General features: G+C 36.7%; 4 protein-coding genes across 17 annotated transcripts; 2 read left to right on the top strand and 2 right to left on the bottom strand.

The window, feature by feature from the left end:
* Positions 1–1,305: 1,305 nt before the first annotated feature.
* LOC122567976 lies at positions 1,306–8,624 on the top strand. 11 transcript variants are annotated; one of them, XM_043727191.1, is made up of 12 exons: positions 1,306–1,929; positions 2,392–2,550; positions 2,618–2,684; positions 5,493–5,765; positions 6,108–6,371; positions 6,516–6,685; positions 6,796–6,867; positions 7,290–7,576; positions 7,698–7,859; positions 7,930–8,040; positions 8,196–8,380; positions 8,483–8,624. In XM_043727191.1, exons 4-11 carry the CDS (start codon positions 5,505–5,507, stop codon positions 8,378–8,380), a joined length of 1,512 nt encoding a protein of 503 aa, XP_043583126.1. In that variant the 5' UTR covers positions 1,306–1,929; positions 2,392–2,550; positions 2,618–2,684; positions 5,493–5,504; the 3' UTR covers positions 8,483–8,624. The 11 variants fall into 11 exon arrangements, with proteins under 11 accessions (XP_043583126.1, XP_043583129.1, XP_043583128.1 ...); XM_043727194.1 differs by lacking the exon at positions 2,392–2,550 and having other exon boundaries at positions 1,306–1,497; XM_043727193.1 differs by lacking the exon at positions 2,392–2,550 and having other exon boundaries at positions 1,306–1,511.
* Positions 8,429–11,797, top strand: LOC122567887 (muscle M-line assembly protein unc-89-like). Its single transcript, XM_043727012.1, has 5 exons — positions 8,429–8,443; positions 8,483–8,994; positions 9,395–9,696; positions 10,100–10,356; positions 10,437–11,797. Exons 1-5 carry the CDS (start codon positions 8,429–8,431, stop codon positions 11,139–11,141), a joined length of 1,791 nt encoding a protein of 596 aa, XP_043582947.1. The 3' UTR covers positions 11,142–11,797.
* LOC122567979 lies at positions 11,343–15,208 on the bottom strand. Of its 4 annotated transcripts, none has more exons than XM_043727203.1 (4): positions 15,018–15,208; positions 13,958–14,185; positions 13,145–13,356; positions 11,343–12,843 (listed from the first exon to the last, which is right to left on the bottom strand). In XM_043727203.1, the coding sequence occupies exons 1-4, from the start codon at positions 15,018–15,020 to the stop codon at positions 12,123–12,125; spliced, it is 1,164 nt and encodes a 387-aa protein (XP_043583138.1). In that variant the 5' UTR covers positions 15,021–15,208; the 3' UTR covers positions 11,343–12,122. The 4 variants fall into 4 exon arrangements, with proteins under 4 accessions (XP_043583138.1, XP_043583139.1, XP_043583136.1 ...); XM_043727204.1 differs by having other exon boundaries at positions 14,919–15,207; XM_043727201.1 differs by having other exon boundaries at positions 15,051–15,202.
* Positions 15,209–19,606: 4,398 nt separating this feature from the next.
* Positions 19,607–27,744, bottom strand: LOC122567517. Its single transcript, XM_043726129.1, has 7 exons — positions 27,612–27,744; positions 25,022–25,239; positions 24,730–24,911; positions 24,488–24,635; positions 23,628–24,407; positions 22,362–22,591; positions 19,607–21,259 (listed from the first exon to the last, which is right to left on the bottom strand). Exons 1-7 carry the CDS (start codon positions 27,643–27,645, stop codon positions 20,932–20,934), a joined length of 1,920 nt encoding a protein of 639 aa, XP_043582064.1. The 5' UTR covers positions 27,646–27,744; the 3' UTR covers positions 19,607–20,931.
* Position 27,745: the final 1 nt, after the last annotated feature.

Here is a 27,745-nt window from a genome sequence, read left to right as displayed (position 1 = left end):
TATCAATACAATACATCATATCCGTCCATATGCTAATTATAATTTGTTGTACATACAGATTTTTTCTTTATGTATCTGGTTCGGTCATTTTCTTACTCGCATTTGACTAAACTATTTTTCAATATACAGAAATAATTATCAACTTGATTTCAAATACCTGAAGGAAACGCCGAGAAAAGGTTAAAGAATGTGGCGAAGCCATACCTAAACATCGACGTTACTGTGTATTAATGCCGAACAACAGTTTTAGCTTTTACTCTACGGATCGGGGATAACGGAGGGAAGGCACATACCAAAACTCCGTGTCGTGATCCCAGGCGAAACCTAAGAAGAAACTATCAAATATCAAGGTGAAGCGTACGAGGACAAACATCCAATGACCAACAAATTATCATGAATGATTTGAGCAATCGTAATTCCTTACTATACACAGACTTTTAATACATAATTATATTATATATTAAAATACAAATCCAGCTAATCCATTAAGTATTACATACATATAATTCATCGTATTGTGAAGTTAATTTAATTTGCTTTTAAACATCTTTATTTCGCAACTTCAAAAATTAATCGTTTTACAATACTAAACAATACTAACTATAAAGATATCGTTTAGTTTAATAACATTATTTAATATTGAAAATGTTTAATATAATAGCTGTCGATAGTGAAACGGTATAGATAATCGATACTCGAAGGGAATATGTCCGAGAAATAAATTTGTTTAAAGACCCGTTATGCCCGGCAGTGAATAATTAGTAGGCACTCGGCGTACTTGTTCAAAAAGTCATTCAAACACAGTGGTCTCGAGCCGTTCCTGAGCCGTCGTAAAGAGAGAGGGACTAACTACTTGCCTACAAAATGGGGGTTCGGCGTACCGTACGTTCACCGTATGGTCTTCACCTCAGTTTTATCGACGTTCCTCCTCATTTTTCTCGTTCCCTCTCTTTTCCTCGTTCCAATGATGTTTGACGCTCGCTTACGGTTATACGTCCATGCATACCTTCCTACCATCCCTCACTCGATAACCGTGTCAACATCGAATTTCTGCCATACCATGCGAATTGACTGGAGCCGACCTCCTGCACAGGATTCGGAATATTCCTGAAAAATCGATTGCAAACAAATTTTCATTATGTTATAGTGGCATACGTAAATCTATGATTTATTTAAGATTCACAACTTTTTTTAAGATTCTTTTTAACTCTTTCATTCCTAACGATTACTATAAATCCATGTAATAAACTGCACATACTAGCGCCGTCTGAAGTTAGCGCTCAGTAAACGATACCGATTGCGCGACGCCTGTAGCAACCTGTAGCACAGTCGGTGCCTTGTAGTAATCGTGCTAATATTGCGTTTAATTACGTATTAGTAAAACTGTTTTTACGTTTTTCTCACTCTCCAGTGTTTGTGTAATATTAATACAATATATATTATACAATATATATATATATTAATACAATAATACAGAAGAAGCATACTCCTGCAGAAGTACGTAAAAAAAGGTTAATGTAAGATATTTTTCAAGATAAGAAAATGGCGGCATCAAAGGGACTAATTGTCTATGAACGTATCCTCGACGAGAGAACATACTTTGCTTTCGCCGATATTCCAGAATGTAAATCGTAAAACCGGTTTTAAAGTCAAACGTGTCCCGAAAATTTTAGAGAGAGAAGGAGTGTTTAACGTCTTCGATAGTGGACCAGATTCAGTGATGAGTTTCATTGCATAAGCATTTGTTAGAATTCTTAAACAATGTGACAATAAGTGAGAAATTATACCGGAAGAACTGTCGGTATCATCGTAATTACAACGATAGTCGTTAGATGGATCTCGTGTGTACCGCTCAAAACACGTTTTATTTAAATTGACAGTTTATAATAAATAAAGATTAAATTCTTTATTATGCCATCTCTTTTACAGGTATTATGTTATAAAGTATTTACAGTATAATATATTGTATATAATCAACAAGATAATATACATTTTCGTTACTTTTTTAATTATACATAAATGCATTTTGAAAGTTAAATTAATAATTTAATTTCTTATCATTTATTTTATATTCAATTATATAAGTATATTGTTAACTTTCATGCAATTTATTCATTTTTCCTTTACTGTATTAATTCTATGAGAATATATATGGAAGTACCAGTATGTATTAGCTTAAAAAAAAGTTCGTTGTTGAGTAAAAGAATTACGTTATATGTCTCCAAAGTATAACCGTGTATTCTTTTAACATCCTTAGTAACATAAAAAGCCACCATAAAGCTATACTACAGCATTTTTTTTTTATAAAGATATTGCCTAATAATTAATAATATTTTATAAAAATATTATTATTACATTTAATTTTTCATATTTCATATTTTGTTTTACTAGATAAATTAATTTCATAACAAATATTTTTATGAATGAGATAATTCTTTTCATTGTAAACATTTAAAACTATCGATGTACTGAGCATTATCGACTTATACTGCAACACGTCAATGGCGGACCAGGAGCCTTTTCTGGTGAAAGCGGTCAAAACTCGTAGAAGTACATAAGTATTATTATTGAACCTTTTTTTACAAAATTTAAAATTTGCTTGTAATTTATATTCTAGTATCTTCAAAATAAGGCGATTGTCCCTATAGCTGCCCTCCCGCCCTCTGAATCCGCCACTGGAACACGTGAGTTTAGAAATCATCTTCCTTAAAGTACAGGTTTTTCTCACGGAATACTCGACCGATTGTACCTTCATTAACATCTTCCAACATAACGACCATTCAAATTCCATGCGTACTATTTAAATGCCATGGCAATAAGAACATAGTTATCCATTCTTCGATATCGGTTCCCATCACGAAGAATTTCGAAGACCAACTTTACCATTACGATATCTAAAAACCATCCATTATATCCATTATATCGAATTTGATAAATCGATCAAACAATGAAAGGTATGGCCTATAAATCAATTTACTTAAATTTCCCGGTAACCATACATAAGGTCTACCACGAGAAAATGTGCGCAAGTACGAGCTATCAGACACGCATGTGTACTTTGTTACTTTGTACCTCATGCACAAGTTTCGTTTTGCGTCTCGTCTCGTCCGGACGCATCATTCGATTGATCGCGAAACTCAGCCAGCGGCCTTCCGTGAATTTCGAGGGAAATTTCGTGAATGAAACAGCTGTATTGCGTTCTAAGCACATTGTTGTTAGTAAACACCGTACACGTTTATCGTCTGAGAAACGCTTTAAAGCAAGCGATATGTCACTGTTCGCCTGTTGCATACGTCAGGTGAGTTTTGTTATTCCCGCCCGTAAATTATCGATCTATTGAGTATACATAAGTATTCTACACAGGATAGTATATATGTATACAGTGAGTCAGAGCTAAAATCGTATAACTTTTCCAATCGTACAACTGAATAACTTTTAAAGACCTGATTTTTCCTCCTTTCCTTTCTTTCTTTTTTCTTTTTTCTTTTTTTTTTTTTATTTGAAAAGTTGAAAGGATCAGTTTGCTAGGTGACGTGTGAAAGACTTTGAAAATTTCATCAAAATCGGTTAACGTCGTTATGAGCTACGAACGATTAAAAATGATGGGAATCGCAATTTTTCACGATTTCCCGCCCATAGCTAACCGTAATAAATTTAAATATGCTTACACCTTTCGATGCCTGTTTCCCCATCAAGCGATTTCGATATTTTTAGCGTAGATATGTATAACTGACGTAAACGTGTGTTTTTAAATCCACGTTACAGGCCCCGATAGAAAAGTTGTAAAAGGTGACCTTTACTGTTTCCTTCGCGATTTTGATCAATTGCAAGTTTTTCAATATTTTTCTGACGCGTCATTTAGCAAACTAATTCTATAAACTTCTCAAAAAGGTGGAATCGTCTGATTCGATTTTTAAAAACGTTGTTCTTATATTTCTAAGGGTGCGCGAGTTAGACCGTGACACACTGTATACTTGTCAGGAAATTCAAACGGTATCGAATAAACATATAGAAGAGAAACATGGTGTATTGTTATACATATTGAATCGTGTGCTCTATTTCGTTTACACGCGCTTCATTGTGCGCGCTTTATTCGTTTGAAGAAGTTATTATTGGAAGGAAATATTTTTCTTACGGAGATGATGAATTATTGTTAGTAATAGATCTTTCTCTTTTGTTTTAGAAGGAATTAGTGAAATACGGTATCAAAGAAGTATTACGTCTTACGTTATCGTATCTTATCTTATCATCTTTTGTAATATACTTTATTTTCAAAAATAATATTTTTTTAAGCCATTGTGTTTAAGAATCAATAGGATAGCAAAATTGAAATAAACAATCATTGTAATCGAATCGTTAGAGGAGTGTATAACAGCTGCAAGTGCGCGATTATAGCGAATCTACCGATATTACGTCTCGCTGATTCCAGCATTCATCACGTACGTGCGATTTGCTTGTTCGAATCCAATCTTGCGGCTTTATTTACATAGTGACGCGCAGCGTGTACTATTGCATTTGCAAAGTTCGTTTCATTTGCAATTAACGAAAATCTTAATAAATCGCTCGTTGCTATTTTCAAATAAACTATTTTCTCGATTCTTGAAATTCTTCTAAATAATTGTTAAAAATATCCTTCCATTGACGGAAATACCTTTCTTATTCTCTCTAGATAATAAATACAAGGGGAAACGATGTATATTGGAAATTGATTGAATTCAGAGATAAAAAGAACAATGAGAACAACGGCGTTTCATTGGAATTCATCAAAGACAGGCCGCAACTGGCAGAAGTTCGAACGAGTAACAGAACAAGAAGAAATCGCTTGTTTACCAGAAAATAATAAAAAAAAAAAAAAAATCGGTGCTGTGTCGATTTTTCCATGGCCGCGGGCTAGCCTTAATTCTTGCTCACCCCTGTCGCTCAGGTGGCAGAATCGGTAAACAGAAAAATGAAGTTTACTTCGCGTTGCGGGGCTGTCGGGGGCTCGGAGCTCGTTCAGCGTAACTCGCTAGGGTGAACGGTTACATTTTCCGCTACTTAACGGATTTCATGCTCAAGTATCAAAGAGATCGCGTCCTTGCTCTAATCAGCGCGCGTATTAATAGAACGCGACTTTGGTTTTGCAAATTTTCTTAGGAACCTTGCGTGTCTCTATTATTCCGCGCAACTTATAACGCTCCAGAAGAAACTTATTTGAAATATAGTCAAAGAAAAAAAAAAAAAAAAGGAAAAAAATTTACAAAAATGTCGTGTCTTCCCGATTGTAAGGGAAAAGTTAAGGACGACACGCTTCTGGTCAAGGGATTCGGTCGATCAACGTACAAAGGTTTAATTATACTCGAGCCGTTCTTTTTTTAAGTCGACCACGCTCGTCAGGTTTCAGATTTTATCCGTGATTTATCGATTCGAACGAGAACTTCACTCGGCATAAATCATCATCGCGTAAATATTTTCGAAGCCGTTTGATTTTTTGATTTTGCCTAATTTTACAGAATCAACGACAGATGGAAGATACTCGTCAACAGGTGTTGTTGAAGGAACCACCGGAAATATCGTGGGAGAACACGCTTGGCGCCCCGGATGGCGTTCCGTTTGACGATGACACCAAGGAATTACTCAGAAGATGCATCGATGTGTCGACATCCACACCCACCACTCTGCCGCAAATCATCGAGCGAAGCGAGGCGTTTCCTATAAACTTTCCTATTAACACCGTAAGATGTTCCACGCTGAGAGACAGGGGAATTAGCACAAACACCCTTGAGGTTGGACTATTACATTTTTCTTACAAACTATCACTTATTTTATGACACTGTCGTAATGTTATATTTGCTTCTTTTCGATTCTTATTACTAAACTACGGATGTTTATGCATTCATGGAAGATTACAGATTATTTATGGAAAATGCAAAGAATGCACGTAGTATGGAAGAATGTATAAAGTGTCCGAATTATAGTAATTTGAATAACGTTATAGCGTTTAGTGGATGAAACAAATCTCTGCTTATGCTTTTGCGTTCATAAAAATTTGAATTTGCATAAACATCCGCGCTCTAAATTATTACTTCCATTGTGTGTAAGATTTTACGAAGCAGATTCAATTGCAGATGAACGCGAATTCGGTTTATCCTGTGATACACGAAGCGATGTTACCATTGTTAGCTCGATGGTTGAAGCATAAACGGCTGTATGGTAGTGCAATCGAGAGAGCCATGTACAAAGATATGGGCTTGGTACAATTCATTCACCGTTTGCTAGAAAAGCGAGCCGTGCACTTCTATGGATCTGATGATCGATGGAAATTAATCGACGGTAAGACAGGCGTGGACGGATGGGAAAATGTTGGCACAGATCACGAGAAAGAACCACTGGTTAGTTATCTGTCTTGCTTGAACATGGTAATTTTTTCGAAGATTACCTAAACATCTTTTACGTTTTATTGAATACAAGAATTTCATTAAAAATAGTTATTATCTTGGAAATAACCGTACCCATTCGAATTTTGTTACTAATAGGTGTTAACGAAATGTTTGTCATACGATGAGATCAAATTGTCGGCGATGATGGCGATGTCTTCCCACACAGAATTCATAAACGATGGCTCGCGCGAGAACAGAGGCGTCGTGAGTACCGATCCAGACTCTGTACAGCCGAGAGGAGTCATTATAGGTGTCGTGGGAACAAGGTTTTCTATGTTTATTTAACGCTCATCGTTAATAAAGCTAAATACGTAAAAATATACTTACATATTTGTACAAGCTCGTATTATTTACACTTTCTGCTGATTGTTTGCAGATTTGAACGCCCACGCTTTATGGAATACCAGGACATCCTTATTACTCCTCTGCAAAACACTGTCGAGAATGGGTGAGTTGTAAACTTTATCATGCAGAATGAACAAATAGCTAATCTGTCGTTCATCTTGATTCTAATGTGTTCGTTTTTTAACGTCCTTTTTTGTAAATAATTTCTTTCTCACTCGTTCATGTTTAACGAGTCTTGTCTATTTGAGTGTTACAGACGTTTGATAAAAGTTATAGCATATCTTTAAATTGATCAGGTACCAATAATTATTTCGTTTTCGTTGTGCGAAAAATTTTTTCCAAAAGATTGTAGAAAATCATCTCGTGCGCGGCAACAGAATTTTGCAAAAATAACGAACAAAACTGTAGTTTAAAAAACGCTGTTCCATTACGTTATGGCAAATGCTTATTCTATATTTAAAATGAAAACTGTTTGCATAGCATTTAATAAAGAATTGCGAATACTTGGTGATATCTGTACGACAGATACGGACCGCAAACAGCTGGAAGCTCGGAAGAGATACGTGGGCTGCGAGTTTTGTGGGCCAAATTTTACGGCGAGGAATACCATCCGCTGTACGAGGAGACGCTGAAACGAATTAAATCAAAAGAAAACAGAAGATATCTCTCGTTGATAAGTCAAACAGTCTTCGACATCGAGAATTACATGAAAAGGACACTGCTCACCGTAGAAATCATACTTCTCGAAGCAAATACACGAGCGGAGAAGCAAAACACGACTGCTTTCTTACATGTTGTCGGCTTTGGCCTCGGTTAGTAAGAAAAACTTCAAAATTCACATTCAAAGTTATTTAACATCGTGGAATATTTGTAATTCAACGTCATAACTTTATAAGCGTTATAAATTTCCGTAATAAGGAAAAATATTTTCAGGGGTATGGAGACTTACTCAAGAGCAAGAAGTATATTTTTTAAAGACGTTCGAGATCGCCCTTAGGAAAATGAACAAGAAACTGAGATACGTATCCGATATAATGTTCGCGTATTTCCAACAACGAAAGTGCGGCGACGCTGGAAACGGCGATTATCTCGGAGGTTTGCTACCAATCTCAATCCTCGGCTATTTAGCAAAGACAATTAGTACAAAGGTTGTATCATTTTCCAGATATAAGAATTCACTTCGCTCTCAGGGAACCCCATAGCAAACTGTTCAAAGCCTCGGACGCGAATAAACTTCTCGTAGTGACGTACGCGTGGGATGGAAACGCGTTGCCAGGTTGTCGAAAAATTTCCATTAATTAAAATCATGTTTGTCGTTACTGATAATAATTAGTGATAACAGCTTCGTAATTTTAAGCGTGTTTTCCATTAAAATTATCGTTAAACCTAATTAGGCAGAGTGGTTGGTAAAATCAATCGCTTAACTCGTAGGAAACGAATTCTGGAGCGGGCATTTGACATCGAGTGGAGAATCAGCGGCAGCGTGTAGTACTCAGATCGCAGAATTGCATACTTTCAGAATAAATCCTCGAGCATGTGGAGCCAGCTTGCACATTGCATCTGCGCAGCATGGTATTTTGCACATATCGGATTACGCGAAGCTACACCTTGCTTAGGTGAATTATCTTTCATGTTAACTCGTAATTGGTCGATAATCATCGATAATGATCGATAAAGGAGTATAACAATAACCGAGGATTTACCATTTCTAAATTCAGGAAAGGGCTGGCCCATTGGGCACCGGTCAGCGAAGACCATCACGATCTCCACGTAGTCAAAGAAGTCGTAGCGCAGATGTCGATTGCTTGAAGAAATACACAGAAAGACGAGTCGAGGAGAGAAGACACACAGAGATACCAGACGCGAGCAAGCTCGATCCCTCCAAATGGGTCCCACTACCGAAAAATATCACGCGAATCCAACCAGCGTTGAAAAAAGCGCAACAGTCGTCGAGAGACGAAGAGAAACGACGTTCGGTGTCGAGCGAAACCGAGGAATCCATAGCGGATAGCACAACGGACATGGCTACACCAAAGAAATTGTCTCCTACGAAAGAAGAAGAAACGACGAAGGGAGCCGAAGAAAAGAAAAACGATACGTCCTCGCCAGCCTCGTACAGACAGACGGCCGGCAGAAGTCATAGCGCGGACGTCAGCCACTTAAAGAAAGAGAAACTAGTCGAAGAACGAAGGCATACGGAATGCAGCGACCCCAGAACGATCGCCACGAGGTTGACAGAGCACATTTTCCTAGTCAAAAAGAAACCAATGCCGTGAACGAATCGATTAAAGCCGCGTACACTCGTGATAAATACCGAGGTGTTGCACTAATTGTATTAATCACTAGAGGTTAACTATATTGTCATGAAAATTATATGTACATAGAATAGTAATAATTTAATGTCGGTCGTTGTGTGGATAGAAATGTATATGGCACGACACGAAAAAGAACAAAAAATAATAATGATAATGCAGCTCTCGTTTATTCGGTAAATATAATGCATACGTATAATATGTAAGAGGAATAAGATAAAAAAAAAACAAAACGTTTGATTAACTGACCATTTCTGGCGCTTAAACAAAATGTATCGAGTCTCGACACACTGGATTTCTGATACCAAATACCTTTAGGTGGCTACCGCAAATTAACACCTCAAGGTTCCGCTACGATGCATCCCCGTTCGCAAGGATCAGCAACAGCTGCGAAATCACGAAAAACGCCGCGACCAGATGGATGACGTTCGTCAAGAATCCATCCCCTTGTCCAATACCGCGAATGAACACGGAAAGAAAGCCTTCCGCGACGGAAGCGTGTCACGCGACTGATGGATCACAGCTTAAAAGCGTTAAAAGCGAATCGCCCAAGTGGGAGCCGCTGCGAAAATTCGCGCCAATGGCGTCGAAGACCAGTGCCGAGTCTAGTCCAAGACAAGGTAATCGATATAAGTACGATTCTTACAAGAGCAACTTCAGACTCAAATTGTTCTGGAAAAAATGTTCTCTCAATTGGATACGATCCCAGGAAGAAATTCAAAGTCTTATATATCTTATATGTAAGCGTCGTCAAGCTTTAGTCATCACTGAATGATTCGCTCCAATACTTAAACATCTGGCAATGTGTGATTTTTGTAAACTCTAAATGTATTTTACTCATAATCGATCAGCCATCTGCAGCTGAAATTACAGTTATGTTTATTTTACGTATAGACCCACCATCGCATCAAATTTTATTGAAATAGGGCGGGGGGGAGACAAGTCTGAAGCTCTTCTTGTTAGAAAAGATACGGAAAAATTTCCATTGTTCCAAGTATGGAAAATTAACGTAATTAATTGCAGATAAATCGGACTCGAGTCGAGATTCGCCAACGACCAAGCGTTCCCCTGACGCCAATGAACAATCGAAAAGGCTTACACAACGCATGCGAGATCTGTACGACTTCAAAACAGAAAACGAGTGGCCGAAAAGGGCGATAAATGCTCGACGTGGCAACACGTGGATAAGTAAAAGCAGCAGCGAAGAGGAAAGGACTAGTCTATCGGCTCGTAGAAATAGCCAAGATTTGGAGTTCAATGACAGAATGAACGTGATCAAGGTAAGCATAAACTATAAAACGTTTCTATACGTTTTCCAGTTCTATACGTTCTCATTGCATTCTTATTGAAAATGTCGCAGCTGAAGGATACGAAGGTACAGTCTGACCACCAAGAACCTAAACGACCAAGGACTCCAAAGAAAGATGGACCGCATCCAAGTACTTCCTCCGACATTTACAACAGCGAGTACGAGGAACGTTTAAGAAAGTTCAACGAGAGACTCCGATACAGCGAAGATCTAGGTTTGGCGAAGCCAAAGATCAAGGAAAGGCGAACCTACTCCGATGACTACGACGAAAAAGCTCGTCGTGCATCCACCCGATCAAACACAGGAAGCTCGGTGCGCTCGACGCGGACAGATTCGATTCGACTGACGCGTGCTGAAGGTTCGATTCGATCGGTGAGATCGACGCGCTCGGAAGATTCACCAAGAAGTCGATTTCAAGCCGAGAAGAAGAGGCCTTCGGACGCTAGTACCAAATCCAGGGCAAGTTACGCCGAAGTATCTCCTGTAACTCCTACGAAAAAGGAGTCCCGCCCGAGCGACGCGAGTTACGTTAGCGTGGCCAACTATTCGGCTAAAAGAGCAAGCGTGGACTGCAAGAGCAGCAGACAAATGGTGGAACTTCCGCCACGAAGAGCTTTCAGTCAAACGGAAGAGAGACCAGCGACGCCTGTTCCGCCGATAGAATGGAACGACGATCGTTACGCGGCTGCTCGTCTCAAACAGACCTCCGAACGCCAGAAGAGGGACAGTACGAGATATAAAGTGTACCTGACGTAAGATGGGTGGACAAATGGTTATTTTTGATTAACACGACGAATAAGTAGAATCTTCGTCGATGTATCGAGGACGTTTTTGAAAAATTCGATTCCTCAGTGAATTCTCTTCGACAGAACTGATTATTTGTGGGAAGTTATAGATATAAAAAAATGTTGTGAGAGAGTTGATCGAAGGTAGACGAGATATAAAAAGATACGTGAGTTTGATAAATTTACGTTCAATAATTTATTTCGTCAGGCCGTGGTCGTTAGTAAGACAGTTGTTCCAATCAAATGTTACACACGTAGTCGTTGGAAGTTCACCAGCACCTGAAATTCTCCCTTTTGCCACAATTCGGTGTCAAATTTTTGAATATGTGTGCCGTACGCCGGAAATGGTGTTTTATATATGGAGGATTCTTGTAAGAGTATAATTTATGACGATATCGTCGAACGGTGTGCAGCTATTCAATCATGATTTTCAAAGGAATCGATATCCTTTATGAAGTGTCAAATGAAATTGATTTCCAATAATTATTGTACGACGTTGAAAAACATTGCATTACTTCATGTACGATCGCGACAGAATGTAAAACGTAAAAGAAAAGCGTACCTAATTCCGTACAAGCAATATGTAATGCGATTTAACTAATAAAATATTCTTTAAAAAAAAAAAAAGATGACACCTCAATCATCTTGATTTTACACGAAGAAACATCACGATCCTTCGTATCTTAAACTCACGGTACTGTCAAAACGACTTATTCTAGACTAGATTGCACTTAAAAAAACAAACTTACAATTTTGCAACTTACGATCCTATCCCGACTAACAAACCCGTAAATCAAACCATAAACGAACAAATAAATTAGGTCTAATTTAACGAAATCGAAGCTATCTCTTAAAATTACGGACTTTCGAACATATCTATCGATCACCCCTGCAAGAACAGCTTCAATTGACGAAAGAAAGCTATTTTCAAAAGTTCGTACGATCGTCCATCTTATTTACGCTCGATATTTCGAAAATCGCTACGAAATCCTGCACTGGAGTCTTTAACGAACATCTTTACCCTCTTCCTTGTTGGTATCCCGTGCACCGAGGACGTCAAAGATTTACAATCTCTGCTTTGTCCGGATAACTGTTCCTCTTCCTCTTTCTCGATTTTTGGCCTCTTCTGGCCGGAATTTGCCGCACTTCCGCTAATAGTGGACGCGCTACTCGTTACAGAAACACTCGGCGAACAATTTGTTAGAATACTCGAGCTGGTTACGACCTGAGCGTTTACTTGAGGCGACTTTGGAAAGCTGGAAGATCGCGAACCAGACAAAGATCGCGTCAAACTTCCGTTGGTCAACGCGGTTGGCGGAAGAGGATTTTGTGCAACGACCGTCGACGGTGTCATGCTTCTTTTGCACGCAGCATTTGTTATACTGTGACCAGAAGGCGCGATCATCAACAAATTGTTTCCGTTCTTATCACACACTACGTGAGATATCGGATGCTGTAGTTGTTTTTGGCTACTGAAGCTCGTTCTGTACGCGTGGTTCTCGCTTGTATGCTTCTCTTGCTTCAAGTATGATGTCGAGGATTTTACGAGATAGCCCGTTGAATTGTGAGTGGCAAGGTTGGGCTCGCATTTGATCCGGACCTCGTGTTGCGTCACTTCGTTTCGTTCTTGCGCCTTTTGCCATTCCAGAACGTTGCTTAGCAGTCGTATGTACCTAGAAAATATGGAGCTTTAGATCATGGAGTAGATATTATTGATATTACTATAATAGTAGATATTGTTACCACTTATGGAGAATGTATGTTACTATTTATATTTATATTTATAGAACGTAGAACCTCAGATTGAAGCACATAGGTCTATAATAGCGAGCAATTTTCGAGATCTCTCGAACGCAAAAAATAACACAATTTACGCTTGTGCTTGCTACTACTATCTTTGACAATGAATTTGTTACACTGTTAAATCGCTATAAACAAAGAATAAGACATAAATTATTTATTGTTAAAATTTACCGAATCGCCATTCGCAAGATCTCATTCTTGGATAGTTTCTTATCCGGTGGATGAGTAGGCACCAATTTTCGAAGCTCGGCAAAGGCTCCACTAACATTCTGTTGTCTCCAACGTTCGCGGCTGTTCGTGAATAACTTTCGAACTCCCAAAGTCCCTACGCGAGAAGTTGGTGAACCGAGGTGACCACTGCCGGAAGACGAAATGCCGTCTAGCTATGAAATTATTAGGAATTTTAAGGATCATCGGAACACAATTTCTCGATCGTATACATTTATAAATAGATTATGACTATTTATGTAAATTCATATTTCTATTAGAATTTCAATAAATAAATGGAATCTACACAGAGATTCGTGTCACTCGTTAAATATAATAACAAGTATTATACTTTGAATATTTTATATGTTTTTTGCATGTTATATGCATTCTGTCAATTTTTGCGTCTACAAATTTTCCATAAATGCATAAACAATCCGCGGTCTATTTATAAGAATTCTACCGTCACGCGTTTATATCTGCGATTAACCTATTAAAGACCAAACAGTATATAAATTACCATAATTTTGTAAACGCTGGAATTTCTTTAAATTTCATAAAGTTGGGTAGAATCTCTGGGTAGAGAAGATAGCGAGGAAAAAAAATATTAAATAAATCCTTGGAACGCCACAACGTTGAAAAGCAGTCTTTGTTACAGTAAACTGATTGAAAGAGAAACTACGTTATCACAAGGTTGGCCCATAGTTTAATGAGTTAAACTATCGAGCGATTTGTCAGCGTAATTCGCAATTAAGATCAATTAGAATTTCTGCTCACGGAATTGTTGCGATCTCGCCTTTTCTTGCCTTGGTCCTCTTCCTCGTCGGTGTCATGGGAATAAAATTCATCCGAGAGCGTCGCTTCCTCCTCCGTGTCTCTCGACGTGCCAGAAGAATCGCCGACTTCCTCCGCGAGTTCTCCTTCGCCGGACAATATTGACTCCGCTGGAGAACCGTTCTCCGTGTCCACCGTTCCTCCAGCGCAGCCATTGTACGTCAGCATCGACTGCAATTTATTAATTAGACGTCTCGACTTCGCTCGAATCATTCGCTGCAAGTTTTAACGCTACACCTTCCGACGATCATACGGTGGCTTCTATTAAACGTTCAGGTGGATTGCTTTGACCTTTTAATGTTTTTTCGAGATTTTTCTACACGCCTGACTAGAACAAACGATAGATGACAAAAGTCGCGGGAAATCTGCATGAATTATCGCGCACGATATTAGACTACATAGGCGCCAACAGGATACTCCTATCGCGATTTCCCTCCGCGCTTTCGTCCCTGACATTCAGTAGATCTACGTCCGTGCATGGATGAGTTATTCTGTTGCACGAATCAAAGAGTTTATTTATTCCGCGAGGAAGAAATAATTGTTTAGTCATCTTTTACGGGCAGCTTCCGTAGGTCTTCGAAACACGAAGATACACTTATGCGCAAAAGTATCGGAAAATATCCATAGAATTTAGAAACTTTCGAGTACACAGAACTTCGTTTATGTTAACTCGTCGACGACAGATAGCTTGTATAACCGATAGGAGCCCAATAAATAGAAGTTCACGTTCAACCGACATGTGTCCGTTTGATCAGACGCTGACTAAAATTTTGTTGCAATAAATGGAGCTCGTGTAAGCAAAAATCTACTAGATTGATGTTAGATCACAATAAAAAAAGAATATATATATGTATGTTAACTATTGAATAGTTTGTACGATGTCTTGCGTGATTGTAACACTTACACGTAAACTTTTTAACTCGATAACACTACACTCTCTTGATAAAAGTTGAAAATTATTGACACGAGATATTAATAATTTTTACACCACAGTAGACCTTACCATGTCTAAAGTTTAAAATCTAACTTCATTTACTTTCATGTAGACACGGCTAGTCTTGTCGAATGTTGATAGAACTTTGTCTTTATAAAACGGATTACGACGAGTCGTGGACACTTTGTCGGCAAATTTTCCAAGGTTACTGTCGTAGCTGATGTTAAACCGACCGACGAGTCCAGACGGGCAGAATTAACTAATAGAAAGTGCAGTACAACCCCCGAGAAAATGAATTTTAGGAAGGCGGAGCGCAGGCCTCATGGGTGGAGCTCCTCTCTGGACCGTCCCATACTGTTCCATGCGTATCCAGCATCCCTCCAAACACCCTTAGGTCGTTGTTAGATCCCTAGGTATCAGACGAATACGATGAAAATAAAAAATATCGATTACTGCTGGTCCAGTGTGAAAAATGTTACAGTAACAAGTATTCTCAATATTTCTCTAAATATTTTTCTAAACACAGTCGTGATAATATAAATACGATTCAATGCGATAAAGGATTTATAACTTAATTTTAAATAGCGCAAAATATAAAATCATTTCTTTGTTTATGTATCATTATAAGTATTACTTGTTATATCTTTTATTTTACGTATGTACTATTGTGTAGTTGCATATAATTTTTCAAATTATATAAATTATGGGTTACCAGTATTTAAATATTTTGCGCGTAATATTTAAGAGCATTCTGTATTCTCGTACATATTATCCAATTATTTTGATATCCGAATAGTCCGCTACCCGAACCGTTACTGGCAACTCTCTTTTATTGTAAATATGTAACGTTTTCGTACAAAGTGTGTATGTTTTCCTCTGTACGAGCAGATGAATCCTGATAATAACAATTTAGTATGAAACTAACAGCACACAGTTAAACAATAGTAAGCGAGTAAAAAAGATATTGATATCTAATTCTTGATATCAAAAGCAAATATTATATGAAACAATTAAACGCTCGAAAACATAGGAAAATCAGTTAAAACGCGTGTGAGTGAGTTACAATTTTTAACTTACTTGCATTGAAAATTTTGTATAATTTAATAGCCAAAAATATAAGATCCTTAAATATTCTAAAAAAATTTGTTTTTGCCTCTACTTGAATAGAAAATTTCATTTTTCGGACGCTTATACCTTCCTACCTAACAATACCTTTACTTTGGAAGGTTTCTACCTCCCAAGTTCCCAAACAATTAGATTCTTATTAGCCGAGCCCCCGTCAACGGGGGACAAGGAGGTGTAAAAAAAAAGGGAGCGTTGTTTAATACACATTAGGGGTTGAGAAGCCCTAGCCGTTGTCAAGTGGCCACCAGTCACGAACTGTTTTATTGTGACACCTCCGGAGGGTGCTACAGATTTTCCAGCGGGACGAATCCGGAGGGTGTCATCGTGCGATCCCGATTAAATGATTAAATCTGCAATCGTGATCATTCGAGCGCTATTACCGTCCTATCTGCGTGGGAGCTAACTATAATTTCGCTTAGACTCATTGTCAATATGATTATGGAAAACAGTTGTTTGCAACGAAACAACTATATAATAAATTGTTAGATGGTGGATGAACACGCGGATTCTGGTGCATTTAAAGGAAATTTAAAGATGCAGAAATGCATAGTACGCGTATGAAAAGTACAATATTCGTTACAATAAAGATAGATAGAATTGATTCATTAGACGAATGTTTATTAAATGAACTGAAGCACGAAGTGACGAAAGAATAATGTATCATTATTTTACGTATCTTAACGCTATCGAAAGAGAACGATAGTATTTTTAAGCTTTACAGCGTGTTTGAGTGATTCGAGGAGAAAATGAAGTTCAGTATGCGTTTGATAACGTTGGCGATTAGATAAGGCAAGGCACGAGTCAATGTTATTTATCGTTTAATTGTATGAGAAGCATGAGACATCTTCGAAACAGATGTTAATGGGATGAAACAGGAAGAAGGTGGAGACAGATTTAGTCACAAGTCTCTATGCATATGACGCACCGATAACGAAAGAACGATTTCATACGAAACTCTTCTTTCTTCGTTGTTGTTGAATTAAACGACGGAACAAAGAACTCGTTGCAACTTGCTTCTGCAATTTCTGAATTTTCATACACGCAAAATGTAAAAAGAGGAGGAAATGAAATGTTAGTCGTGATTTAAACATATCTGAACTTTGCTAAATACGGAAACAATGTTACGAGAGTGATTTAAAAGCGTATATCTTTTAACGCCACTATTAGGATCCCGCTTTTTAACTGTATCGGCACCTTAATCTGAAAATAAAAGGCGTATAAGCGACACGTGCGTCACCCTTGAATGCAGTCGCGTGCCGTATTCGTAAAGTTCGAGGGGTAATTTTTTTTTTCATTCTTCGTTAATCCATTATTGCGGCCGCGTATGGTTTGCGATACTGGTCCAACAGAGAAGTGTGGCAAAATATGAATAAATAACGTCGATACGTATCTTTACACACGATGAATTCGTTTCTAGGAAAGTTTGTTGCACGTAACATTTTGTATAGGAACCCGTATACAAAGAGGATGAAAAATGAGAAAATATAAATTATATTCGAGTTTCGCGTAATTTATGGCTATTCGAGGTTCATACGTCTATCGATAAATTCCCATCAAACTTATAAAAGTACCCTAAAAAAAAGTAGCAACTATGATACAGTTAGAAAAAGTCGTATGGGGTGAGTTTTGTTAGCGGTTTCCCACAGGTTTAGCGACAATACAGCTCAATTTGCGCGTGCCAACGAATACGAATTAGGTATTAGAATTATTTCTCGTGAAATATACTGTCTGTGGTCATCGAACATCGATAAAATCGCAACCACGTATGCATGCATCAATAATTTACTGAAAGAAAATCATGAGCTAATATTTTCTACTTGGACCTATGAACCTTTTCGACGTTACGAAACGTGTTCTTAAGAATTACTATGCAACTTATTAGTTTCGTAACGATTATTAATCCCTTAAAAATGATCAACAAATTAATATCACCGTGCAACCGTCTTTCCTTCCATTATAGAAGGATGCAAAATGAAAATGCTATTGACGATCATGTTCCGAATTAGATACGAATTATTAACAGAGACCGATATGTGAAATCGGTGAACTAGCATGGAAAAGCTACCCAGGAATGGTATATGGTCGAGTACGTAGAAGAATTATCATTGGCAGGCTGTGCCAATAGAAAAGAGGCGTGTCGCCGGGTTTGCGCAGTGTCCCATGAAACGTCAACGCGTTCAAATAGGATACCCATACCAGACTGAGCCGCAGGAGCACAACGATAGGGGTGGAAGGAGGACACGAAGGGTACGGGGATGAAATCAATTTTCGTTATCGCCGTCAACCAGTCGCCCCATATTAATTCCATTATTAGTGTTTGTTTTCCACGTGTGTATCCTACCAGACGATAATTGTAAGTTCGTTCTGAAATTATCCAAATTCTTGTATACAAGAACGCGAAAAATTAATCATTCATCGCACTTTCCTACTAAAACAGGGATACGATGTAAATAAATTTTCAATTGAATTAACTACACATTTATATATAGCGCTTTCTACGCATAGCAATTTATAGCATAGCGATATTACTACATTTTGAAAAAGCGATTTGCTTTTGATTGTAATTTTGAGGTAATTTTTATTGACTTATTCGAGTTGTTGGAGGTGCATTCTCATTGAAGCAGCTCTTTCATTTCGCGTTATAAAACACGCATGATCCGATTGAATCAACAGATTTATAATAAAATAATTAGAATATAAAAGCGATGGAAAGCGTTCAAGTTATACTCGATATCAGGAAATGTCCGAATATGTACTTATAGTTGGTAGTATACATAACACTTAACACATCATAATTAATACACGTCGTATACCGTAACTCCTTTTAATCCATTAAACAGACAACGTAAATTTATCGAAGTATACTACAAACAGTAGCAAAGTGTCGTCAAATGCGATTTACATAATTCTATCGTCCAGTCGATTTTTCATTATAACATACGGGTATATAACAAAAGACTACTTATATAGCTTTTCATAATTTGCTCAAACTTTCTGTAATTATATCTTCTAGAAACACGAAAGCCTGTTTTTTCGTTGAAGTCTCGAGTCTCTGTTGTTACAAGAAAAGACAGATAAGATATCCTTTGGTAATATTCCGAGATGAGTATCGAGCAAGAACGTCCGCAATACAAGAACGACGTGTGGTGGGTGAATTCTCTTCAAAAAGTCATTGAAGCCACGGAGGCTGCGCGAAGCACGAGTGTTCGGTGCTGATAAGGGATGCTCCGCCCTCGAAACCCCTAGAATCGTCCTCTCGCTACCCCTCGGCCATGGAATGGCAGGGTCAAGTTGTCGGGAGTCTCTTGCATCGACATGAAGTATTAATCTGACGGATTAGGAGGAGAGATAGGACGGAGATTAATTTTTAAGATGTTGAAAGACGTAAAGGATTACCCTGGGACGTTTAATTAGGACTGGTTCGGTCACGCTACCGTCTTTTATACGAAGAAAGCAAGTTTGTTACCAAGTTTTTTACTACTTTTAATTGAGCGTGTTTTCTTAAGCGAAAGCGAATAAAAGAGTCATAGCGATCGATACTATTACTTGGATTTTTTTTATTGAAAATATAAATAATCTGTACAATCTAGTCGAAATTAATATCATTGAAAGTAGGAATCGCAATAAGTAATAATATTGGTGGTAATAACGTTGGTTGATAAACGGATATTCGCGCGATGCAATGGAATGACGGTAATAAATTTAAACGTATTACATCATAATAAATAAAGTCAGCGAAACAGTGACAAACAATTTAGGATGATTTATCCGCGGTAATACCTAATTTGTAATACCTGATTAACTTTACTCGACGCTCGAAGCTTGTGTATCATGATAACGTAGTATACAATGATAATTGTTCAGAAAAAGTTCCGATACTTAAGAAAACAAGTTAATTGAAAATGAACGATATCGATCGGAATTACGTTTCCAATTGAAGATAAAATATGATACAACAAAATGGTTTTGTCGACTGATAAAGGAAAAGAAAAATAAAATATCTCACTATTCATTGACGTAATAAATATACGATTCTAATCTATACGTAGATAATATATATAATCTATGCTATAAAAAATATAGTCCGCACTAGAAATATATACATACAGTTTCTTCGGAAAGTAAATTAAAGATCTTACATTTAAACTTTTAGCAGGAGCGTAAACTTACTTCCCGGGGCGACTGTATGTACGTATGTGTGTGTGTGTGAGTGTGTGTAGAATTATAACGCCAAAGGATGTTAAAAAGCGTCTATGTTAATTGCAATTAATAATTCGTTAACACCTTCGTATCATCACCATTCGTATCACATGTATCTTTAACGTAAATGCACAGCCTTGATACATTAAATTATAAATAGGCTGCGGACATTTATACAGATTCATATTTTTACGAATATGAATGAAAAAATTAAATCTACGTAAACAATTGTTTCACTTGGTATATATTACAATACTATATTTTGAGTATTTTATATATCTCTGCATAGTATGCGTGCATTCTGTGCATTTTTACACCTCCAAATTCCCTATAAATACATGAAAATCTGCAGTCTAACTATGACGATTCTGAATTTTGGATTATTTATATCGCGATTTAAAAAATATTCCATTTAAAGTTACTAACGTATAAATACATTGACTATCACAAATATAAGGTCACATTCATAATCACCAGTTAAATGGTATGGTGAAAAGAGAAGAATACTGTCGCGTTATTGGCATTGAACAAGGGTCTGTCCTCATACTTTGGTTCGCTCTTCAACTTAAAACATATCTACAAGCGAGCATTTTCAGCGGCAGTTCTCGTCGCGAGATCACAATACTGTCTTTTCCTCATACCGATTCATCGTCATCTGTCAGTGAAACGCAAATATAAGGATGAGCAAAGGCACCGCTATGATGCATACCAAGTAAATAGACGTTCTAGGTTCGCACGTGGAGACAACCACGTATTCTTCGTTCCATTGTGAGTCATTGCCACTCAATGGCAACTCTAGGACCGTCTTCTCGTTGCTGAAGATTTTGAAAGGCAACGAACATTCCGTCGTGCTATTCTTACAGGCGTGTACTGGATTCGAGATATTGTAGAAGGTCTTCAGCAGGTCGAAACGTACTCGCAAATAATTCGGCTGAATCTCGTTTTCAGAATTGAAGACGAAGAAATAATATCCGTTCGTAGGTACTCTGAAAAGTAGATTAAACGTTTGAACAATTTATTCTTATAGAGTTTACTTTTGATATGTGCTGATTAAACGTCGATAACGATAAAATTTTAACAGACAAGTAAAGATAGAATCATCCGAAATATCCGATTAGTTCCACAAACACTTGATAATTTCATACACATTTAACAACAGCAATCGTATTCACACGATAAAATAATCTAGACATTGTAATCCATTTGAGTGAAATAATTCCTTAGCAACGAATGTAAATTTGTCGTCACGTATATTCATAAACATTTCTTATTCAAAATACAGTTAAAGTATAATACTGAAACGAAAAAAATTCCCTCGAGATTGTTAAATAATTTATCGATATGCTATAAACCGTATGATATCGCACATTCTAATCGTATATTTGGTATTCTTACAGGAAGATACTTTGCATTTAGGGGCATATAAATTTTCTTGAGTCTTCGAATTATGGATTCTTAAACCTCTGTGTCCCTTTGTATCACATAACGGCACTCTTAAATTTCCTTAAGGTTTTCAAATTACTTAAACTTTGAATTTGTGCATTTCCTCAAATCTTTAAGTTTCCTAGTTTCGTTTAATCTCCATCGTTTAATCCAATAATATCTTTATATCCTTTTTCAACGTTTCATCTACGTACTTAAAGCTCTTCTCTCTTAAGTCTTAAATCATTAAACGGAATCTAAAATCTTGGAATCTGGATTCTTAGAACTCTTTAAACAGTTTTACTATTTATTATCAAAGAGCTTCTATGCTATCTAATGTTTGTAGAGTTATGGAATATGAAATGAACATTTTTCTCTTTTCTATCTTCCTACTCGTGTGTTACTCATTATCGAAACGTAAAAGACTTGATAGAAATTATACTTCTATGAATATTTCTGAATTATCGATAACACGGGACACGTAAACTGGCAAAAATGATCGGAATTCGTAATTTTTATATAAAAATAACCAATTGTTTTATTCTTCGAGGAGGCCTCTCTGTTGCTAAAAGAAATCGTCACGTTATCTAAATGTCTGTTTACCTTTGAAATCTTATTTCTGCTATCATTTTAAATATTCGTAAATATTTATAACGGTTTATATACCTGTATGTAACCGTGTTAGCGAACGAAGCGGTCAAATGTTCGCTTTCGTGTTTCGGCATACAATATCGATGTGGTGTTAAAGGTAAGTTCAGAATCAGTCCTTTGCAATCCAAAAGCCGTTCCTCGGAGCTACTAAACGAGCTCCAAAATTCGGAATTACTTCTGTCGTTCAACGTCGTCTCGTTCACGGTACCTCTGTCCTCGGCTATGCCATCTGGATGCAGCATATCCTGATGTAACAGAAATCATAACAATTGTAACAATTATACGATAATGCAGCTTTTAAAAGAAATACTTAATCGTAACGATATTTTGTCCATTGTACCTCCTATATTAATTCTATATGAAACGACTTTCATTAATTCATGCCCTGCTTATAAACAGACACCTTTTCTCTAATGCTTCCATAATCTTTAATCGTTTCTTTCTACTTGATGTAACGCGATTGAACGATACTTATCAAACAAAGATTCGTCTCTCTTATTGTTCCCGAGTTGAATCCGCGACAAATATTAACATTACCTCGAAAATATCCTGATAAGAAAACTCTCGTACATTCTGTTAAGTCCACGTGAATAAATTGCAAACGCCGCGAATAATTATGTTGGCCTACTAATTTTTAATGAGGACAATACGAGCATCTGACCGTGTCTATCTCTGCACGATAAAATGTCGATTACGATCTATTAAATTGGACCGTTATCGCCAACGTATTTAACGTCGAGTTATTTACCGAATGAAATTGACATCGCGTGATAATCATCCGATCGAATTAAATTTAATCTGAACATAAGTCAACGATTAAACATCTCGTGGTAGCAGCATCCTCCTCCACCTTAAATCTCATTTCGAGATCTTATCGCGCATAATGTTGCATGCAACTGTTTTTTATCGCTAGCTCGATGGAAATTTGCCGCTGTTAATTTACGTCCACGGAAAATTTTCTACAATCTTCCATGCTTCTACCTCAAGTTCTTTGGAGTTACGTTTATCCTTTTAGTGACAATATCTTAAATACACACTGTCATAGATATACGTATTTGGATACTAATTCGTTACAAGACTGTGGAGGTTTATGAAAATCCATATCTTTATGAACATGACTAAAGAAATAGAACTTAAAAATTTTGTATCATCTTCTAAGTATTAGAAAGAGTACTCCACTTTGAATAATAAATTTATAATAAAAATAAAAGTTTGTACTAAATATCGGTAGATATACAAATACTTATGGTCGACAGGGTACGTAGAAAGAAGTCACTTTACCTCCTCGATAGCAGCATCGTCATCTTCATCTTCCTCCGTTAATTCCGTATGAAGAGACGAAGACAGAATCAAGTCTCTTCGTCTTCTACGTTTCTCAGCGTCCGAAAGTGTCTGATCGCTCATCGTCTTGTTCACTGCCTGCCATAGAGCTTCTCCCTCAGCACCCTTCTTCTCAATTTCAACCATCAGCTTTTTCAGTATCTTTTTACCCCGATAACCCAAAGAATTGACTTTACCCAACACATCTCGAAGCACTTCTGCGGATGAAGCTTCCGCTTCTTCGATCTTCTCTTCAGGATTTGCTGTCGTCTTCTCTTTGCTCGTCTGACTTTGCAGAACATTTCCACGCTGGAGCTTTCGGTGTTTCTCTATCAATCCTCCTGTGCCGTTCATAACACTCACTACATTTTTCTTCTTCAAGACTTCTTCAAAAGTTTTTATAAACATATTTTTCATCTGTTTGTTTCTAGTTTTCTGCGAATCGTCATGGGGATATTGAGTAGGCGGCTTCTCGATGTTATCAGTTTCCACGAAGGTTCCTTCGTAATGGTGATGAGGATTCTCCTTCTGCTTCTTTTTCGTGTCGAGCGTTTTGGCGAATAGTTCCGTGAGTATCACTTTCATAGCTTTGGCATCCAACTCGTGACTGTTGTAATGGTGTGTCATGGCGTTTATCGTGTGCTTCGAGCTGTTCAAAGCGTTTGCATGGTCCTTGTGATGAAACTGTATACCCTGCTGCACTCTCCTCATTTTCTCTGGCTCATTGCTAGGACTTTCGCTCTATGAAACGTACATGAAATTTATTTCTTTTTCGTTTTACACCCTGATAACATCGTGCTAATACAATATACGAAAATTACCTCCAGCGAGCCATTCACTGCAAGGAAACCGGTCTCTTTAGCAACTTCCAGGAGTTCCTCCAATTCTTCGCTGCTATCGTCACCAATGAAGGCACATTCATGAAGATGTTTGTGACCACGGATCATGGTTAAAGAAGCACCAGGCCATCTACCATAAAACCCATAAATTTTTACTTTTTATCGATACTTTCTCAATTTTATGCTTTACTTCAACTTCTTTTCGCTTTTACAATCAATACTACCTCACACAAGTGGATACAGTAACGCTACTACCACGAAGAAGATAGAAGCCCCAATATTCTTTCATGTCGTCCTCTAAAATCAAATGTCTCGTCATAGAAACGGGTAGAAACTCGTTTTCCATTTTTGGTTCGTCGTTCATCAGATAAGCGTTAAACGTGGTATTAACTTTAATGACTTGACTCTGCGAAGAATTTTTTCTCGATAATCGTATTATACTTAACAATGTCGCGATGAGCCGTGGGATTAGAACATAATAAAATATGCCTAGAGATAATATGAAAATGTACTTACTTGACACCACGTGGTAGATACTTTCGCGTCAATAAGCCTTTGATCGGAAACGGTTAATGGATACAGTTGCTCGCAATAAACACGATATCGCAAGTATATCGGCCCAGCCACCAATACCGCAGGAAGAAACATTCCCAGTAAGCATAATCGAAATAATCTCAGAGGCACCTTATACTGAGACCTACGAGGCTGCCAGTCTCTTGGACGAGCACCGTCCTCTACGAATTGTACAACTTTCATGAGAATCTTTCGGTTCGATGATTACTCAAAATTAATTATAGAAACGAATGATAATGAGTAAAATGATTAGTTACAAGAGTAATTGAAAGTTTCAATTTTATTATATCAGGCATAATTTATTTTCATTTTGCTAAAAATATTTAAGAATATGTTCGATATAAATGTAATATGTTTTGACTGTGAAGGATAAACACATAATTAATGCGCAGAAGATGCTCGTTTATTTATTTATTACGTTACATAAATATTCACGCTAAATTACGCAACAGAATTATTTGTCGATCTTCTTTGTTGTAGATAAAATTATGCGTGTCAGCCATGTTATTTTTGAAACTCTATACTCAAAATAAGCTACATAAATTTCATTTATGTCTGTTCGTTATTTAGAAATTTAAAATGGTGCAATCGCTTCTAGTTTTAGCGTCTCGTGATTGTGAAGATCGTGACGTAATTACGCGAAGACACATTAATTAATAAAATTTCTTCTTTGCCGACCTTATGTTTCTCGTTTGGAAAAGATTAGTTAAGTTTATTTTCTGAGACTTTGTTGAAACAACTATAAAATATTTTATAACACTTTATAGATTTGTCTTAACAATCATACAATTGATAATCGTAAGAATAAGTGAAAAGTTTTCCTTGGAAACGAAAGTTTTTATTTTGATACGGAGTAACGAGTAACATCAATCCAGGATATTTTGAATCGCTATCTTGTTGACGCAGTCTGTAGCAACAAAGTACGTACATTTTGGATTGAGATACATTCACGATAAGTAATAATCAATAGTGACGACATACATTCGTATCGTACAAAGACTTGTAACGTCTATAGTTGATTTTTATCGTAGAAATTATGCTTTTGTTTGGAATCATTCCTTTTGAGGAGGATTTTTAAACTATTCTATTAATATTTTTTAATTAACGCTTATAAATTATGAATGAAAAATATCAAATCAATTGGAACTTATAAAACTATAATCAAGTAAAAGTTATAACAACTTAGTAATTGTGATTAAATAGGTTAGGGGTTAGGTCTTATGACTGCGATCGAATGCGCAAGGTTATCGAACTAGCAGTCTTCCGCGAACGTCAATATATATATGTGTATATATATATATCTATGTATTTGTTAAATTCGATAAGTGCAAGAGCAATAACTTTATCGGTTTGCTTTGAACCTAGCAAAAGTAATAACTCAGACCTATAATATTATCATGATTATTATTTTCTGAACATATGCGCTATTGATTTCTGCAATCTTATACATCTACAAATATGTATGTTTTAAACAAATATATGTAGGTGTAAAGTGATTCTAACTCCAAAAATATAGCTGTCGATAATGCATTTTATTTCAAAATCCATTTTCTTTCATAAAATATTTTTTATAACAAAAACTATATTAACTTTATTGAGTAAAAATAACGACAATGTTTTTATCTATTTTATAAATAGATAAACATGGAATTGAGTGTTCAAGTATTTTATTGTAGCTCCTACGATATATAACACTATTTATTCAATCAATATCAATGACATACGAATATTGCATATTTGAGTTGTCTATTGGAACTTTGAAAACAAAAAAAGATACGAAATTCGATAAAATCATTATCATTTCGGTACACTGAACGATAAAAGATATCAGTGTTCTTATTTAACGACATTTAAATCAGTTTAATCACTCCAATCGTTCACAATTTACCATAATGCATATACATGCATAAAATATATACGTATAAAAATCTTTATATAGGTGCGCTAAGATAAAAATTTAAAAATAAGATACTTATATCTTGCGCGAGAAGAAAGATTATTTACGATGCTATTATGATCGCTATTATGAGCTACATTAAAGAAGAATATGCACGATTAAAGAATGAATGTGTTACATTTCGTTTCAAAGGGCAATACATTTCTTGGCTACTTACAGTGGCTTAAGTAAATACTATCATTACATAATTAGTTAATTCATCTATCAATGCTAATACGATTTTGATAGGCCGTGTTTAAAGCTCTGCACTCGATTATAGTATGTATATACATATATGATACATGTATGCTTTGCAATGCACACATTTCTTAATACCACGTGGTAAAGGAAAAGAATGAAAAGACAGAATATCATCGCAAAAAGATTAGTAGCTAACACGCACTTCACTTTGGCATGAATATTTTGCTTAAAAATAGTTAAGATGCATACATATGCGTGATGAATTATTTATTTTAAAACAACGCAATTTATGGAATCAAAACGGGTTATGAAGAAGAAGAACATGAATAGCGATTATCGCTTTACTATTACATCTTCGAAATGATTGATGAAATATACGAACAAAATAAAGCATACCAAGTATATCTATTTTTAATGGCGTCGTTGGCATTCTCCTAGTAGAAACGCGGCATAGACACTCAGGATCACTATTTTCACACGTGGATAGTATTAAAAGCAATAACAGAAACAAACACACATTATATACGTTG

Source organism: Bombus pyrosoma, linkage group LG5, assembly GCF_014825855.1.
Source record: "Bombus pyrosoma isolate SC7728 linkage group LG5, ASM1482585v1, whole genome shotgun sequence".
NCBI classification, from domain to species: Eukaryota; Metazoa; Arthropoda; class Insecta; order Hymenoptera; family Apidae; genus Bombus; species Bombus pyrosoma.
The sequence above is the reverse complement of the archived record's forward strand: the minus strand, read 5'-3'. Positions and strand labels throughout refer to the sequence as shown.

Excerpts from the sequence above, each read along its gene's own strand:
- LOC122567979 (XM_043727200.1), bottom strand. The coding sequence starts at position 14,227 with ATGATTCGAGCGAAGTCGAGACGTCTAATTAATAAATTGCAGTCGATG. Across the intron at positions 13,357-13,957 it reads GGCGAGATCGCAACAATTCC|CTAGACGGCATTTCGTCTTC; the intron begins GTGAGCAGAAAT and ends ATAATTTCATAG. Across the intron at positions 12,844-13,144 it reads ATCTTGCGAATGGCGATTCG|GTACATACGACTGCTAAGCA; the intron begins GTAAATTTTAAC and ends CATATTTTCTAG.
- LOC122567517 (XM_043726129.1), bottom strand. The coding sequence starts at position 27,645 with ATGCCAACGACGCCATTAAAAATAGATATACTTG. Across the intron at positions 25,240-27,611 it reads ATTAAAAATAGATATACTTG|AGGACGGTGCTCGTCCAAGA; the intron begins GTATGCTTTATT and ends TACAATTCGTAG. Across the intron at positions 21,260-22,361 it reads GCTAACACGGTTACATACAG|AGTACCTACGAACGGATATT; the intron begins GTATATAAACCG and ends TCTACTTTTCAG.
- LOC122567887 (XM_043727012.1), top strand. Across the intron at positions 9,697-10,099 it reads CGAGTCTAGTCCAAGACAAG|ATAAATCGGACTCGAGTCGA; the intron begins GTAATCGATATA and ends AATTAATTGCAG. Across the intron at positions 10,357-10,436 it reads ACAGAATGAACGTGATCAAG|CTGAAGGATACGAAGGTACA; the intron begins GTAAGCATAAAC and ends AAAATGTCGCAG.
- LOC122567976 (XM_043727187.1), top strand. The coding sequence starts at position 2,948 with ATGAAAGGTATGGCCTATAAATCAATTTACTTAAATTTCCCGGTAACC. Across the intron at positions 3,299-5,492 it reads TCGCCTGTTGCATACGTCAG|AATCAACGACAGATGGAAGA; the intron begins GTGAGTTTTGTT and ends CTAATTTTACAG. Across the intron at positions 5,766-6,107 it reads TTAGCACAAACACCCTTGAG|ATGAACGCGAATTCGGTTTA; the intron begins GTTGGACTATTA and ends ATTCAATTGCAG.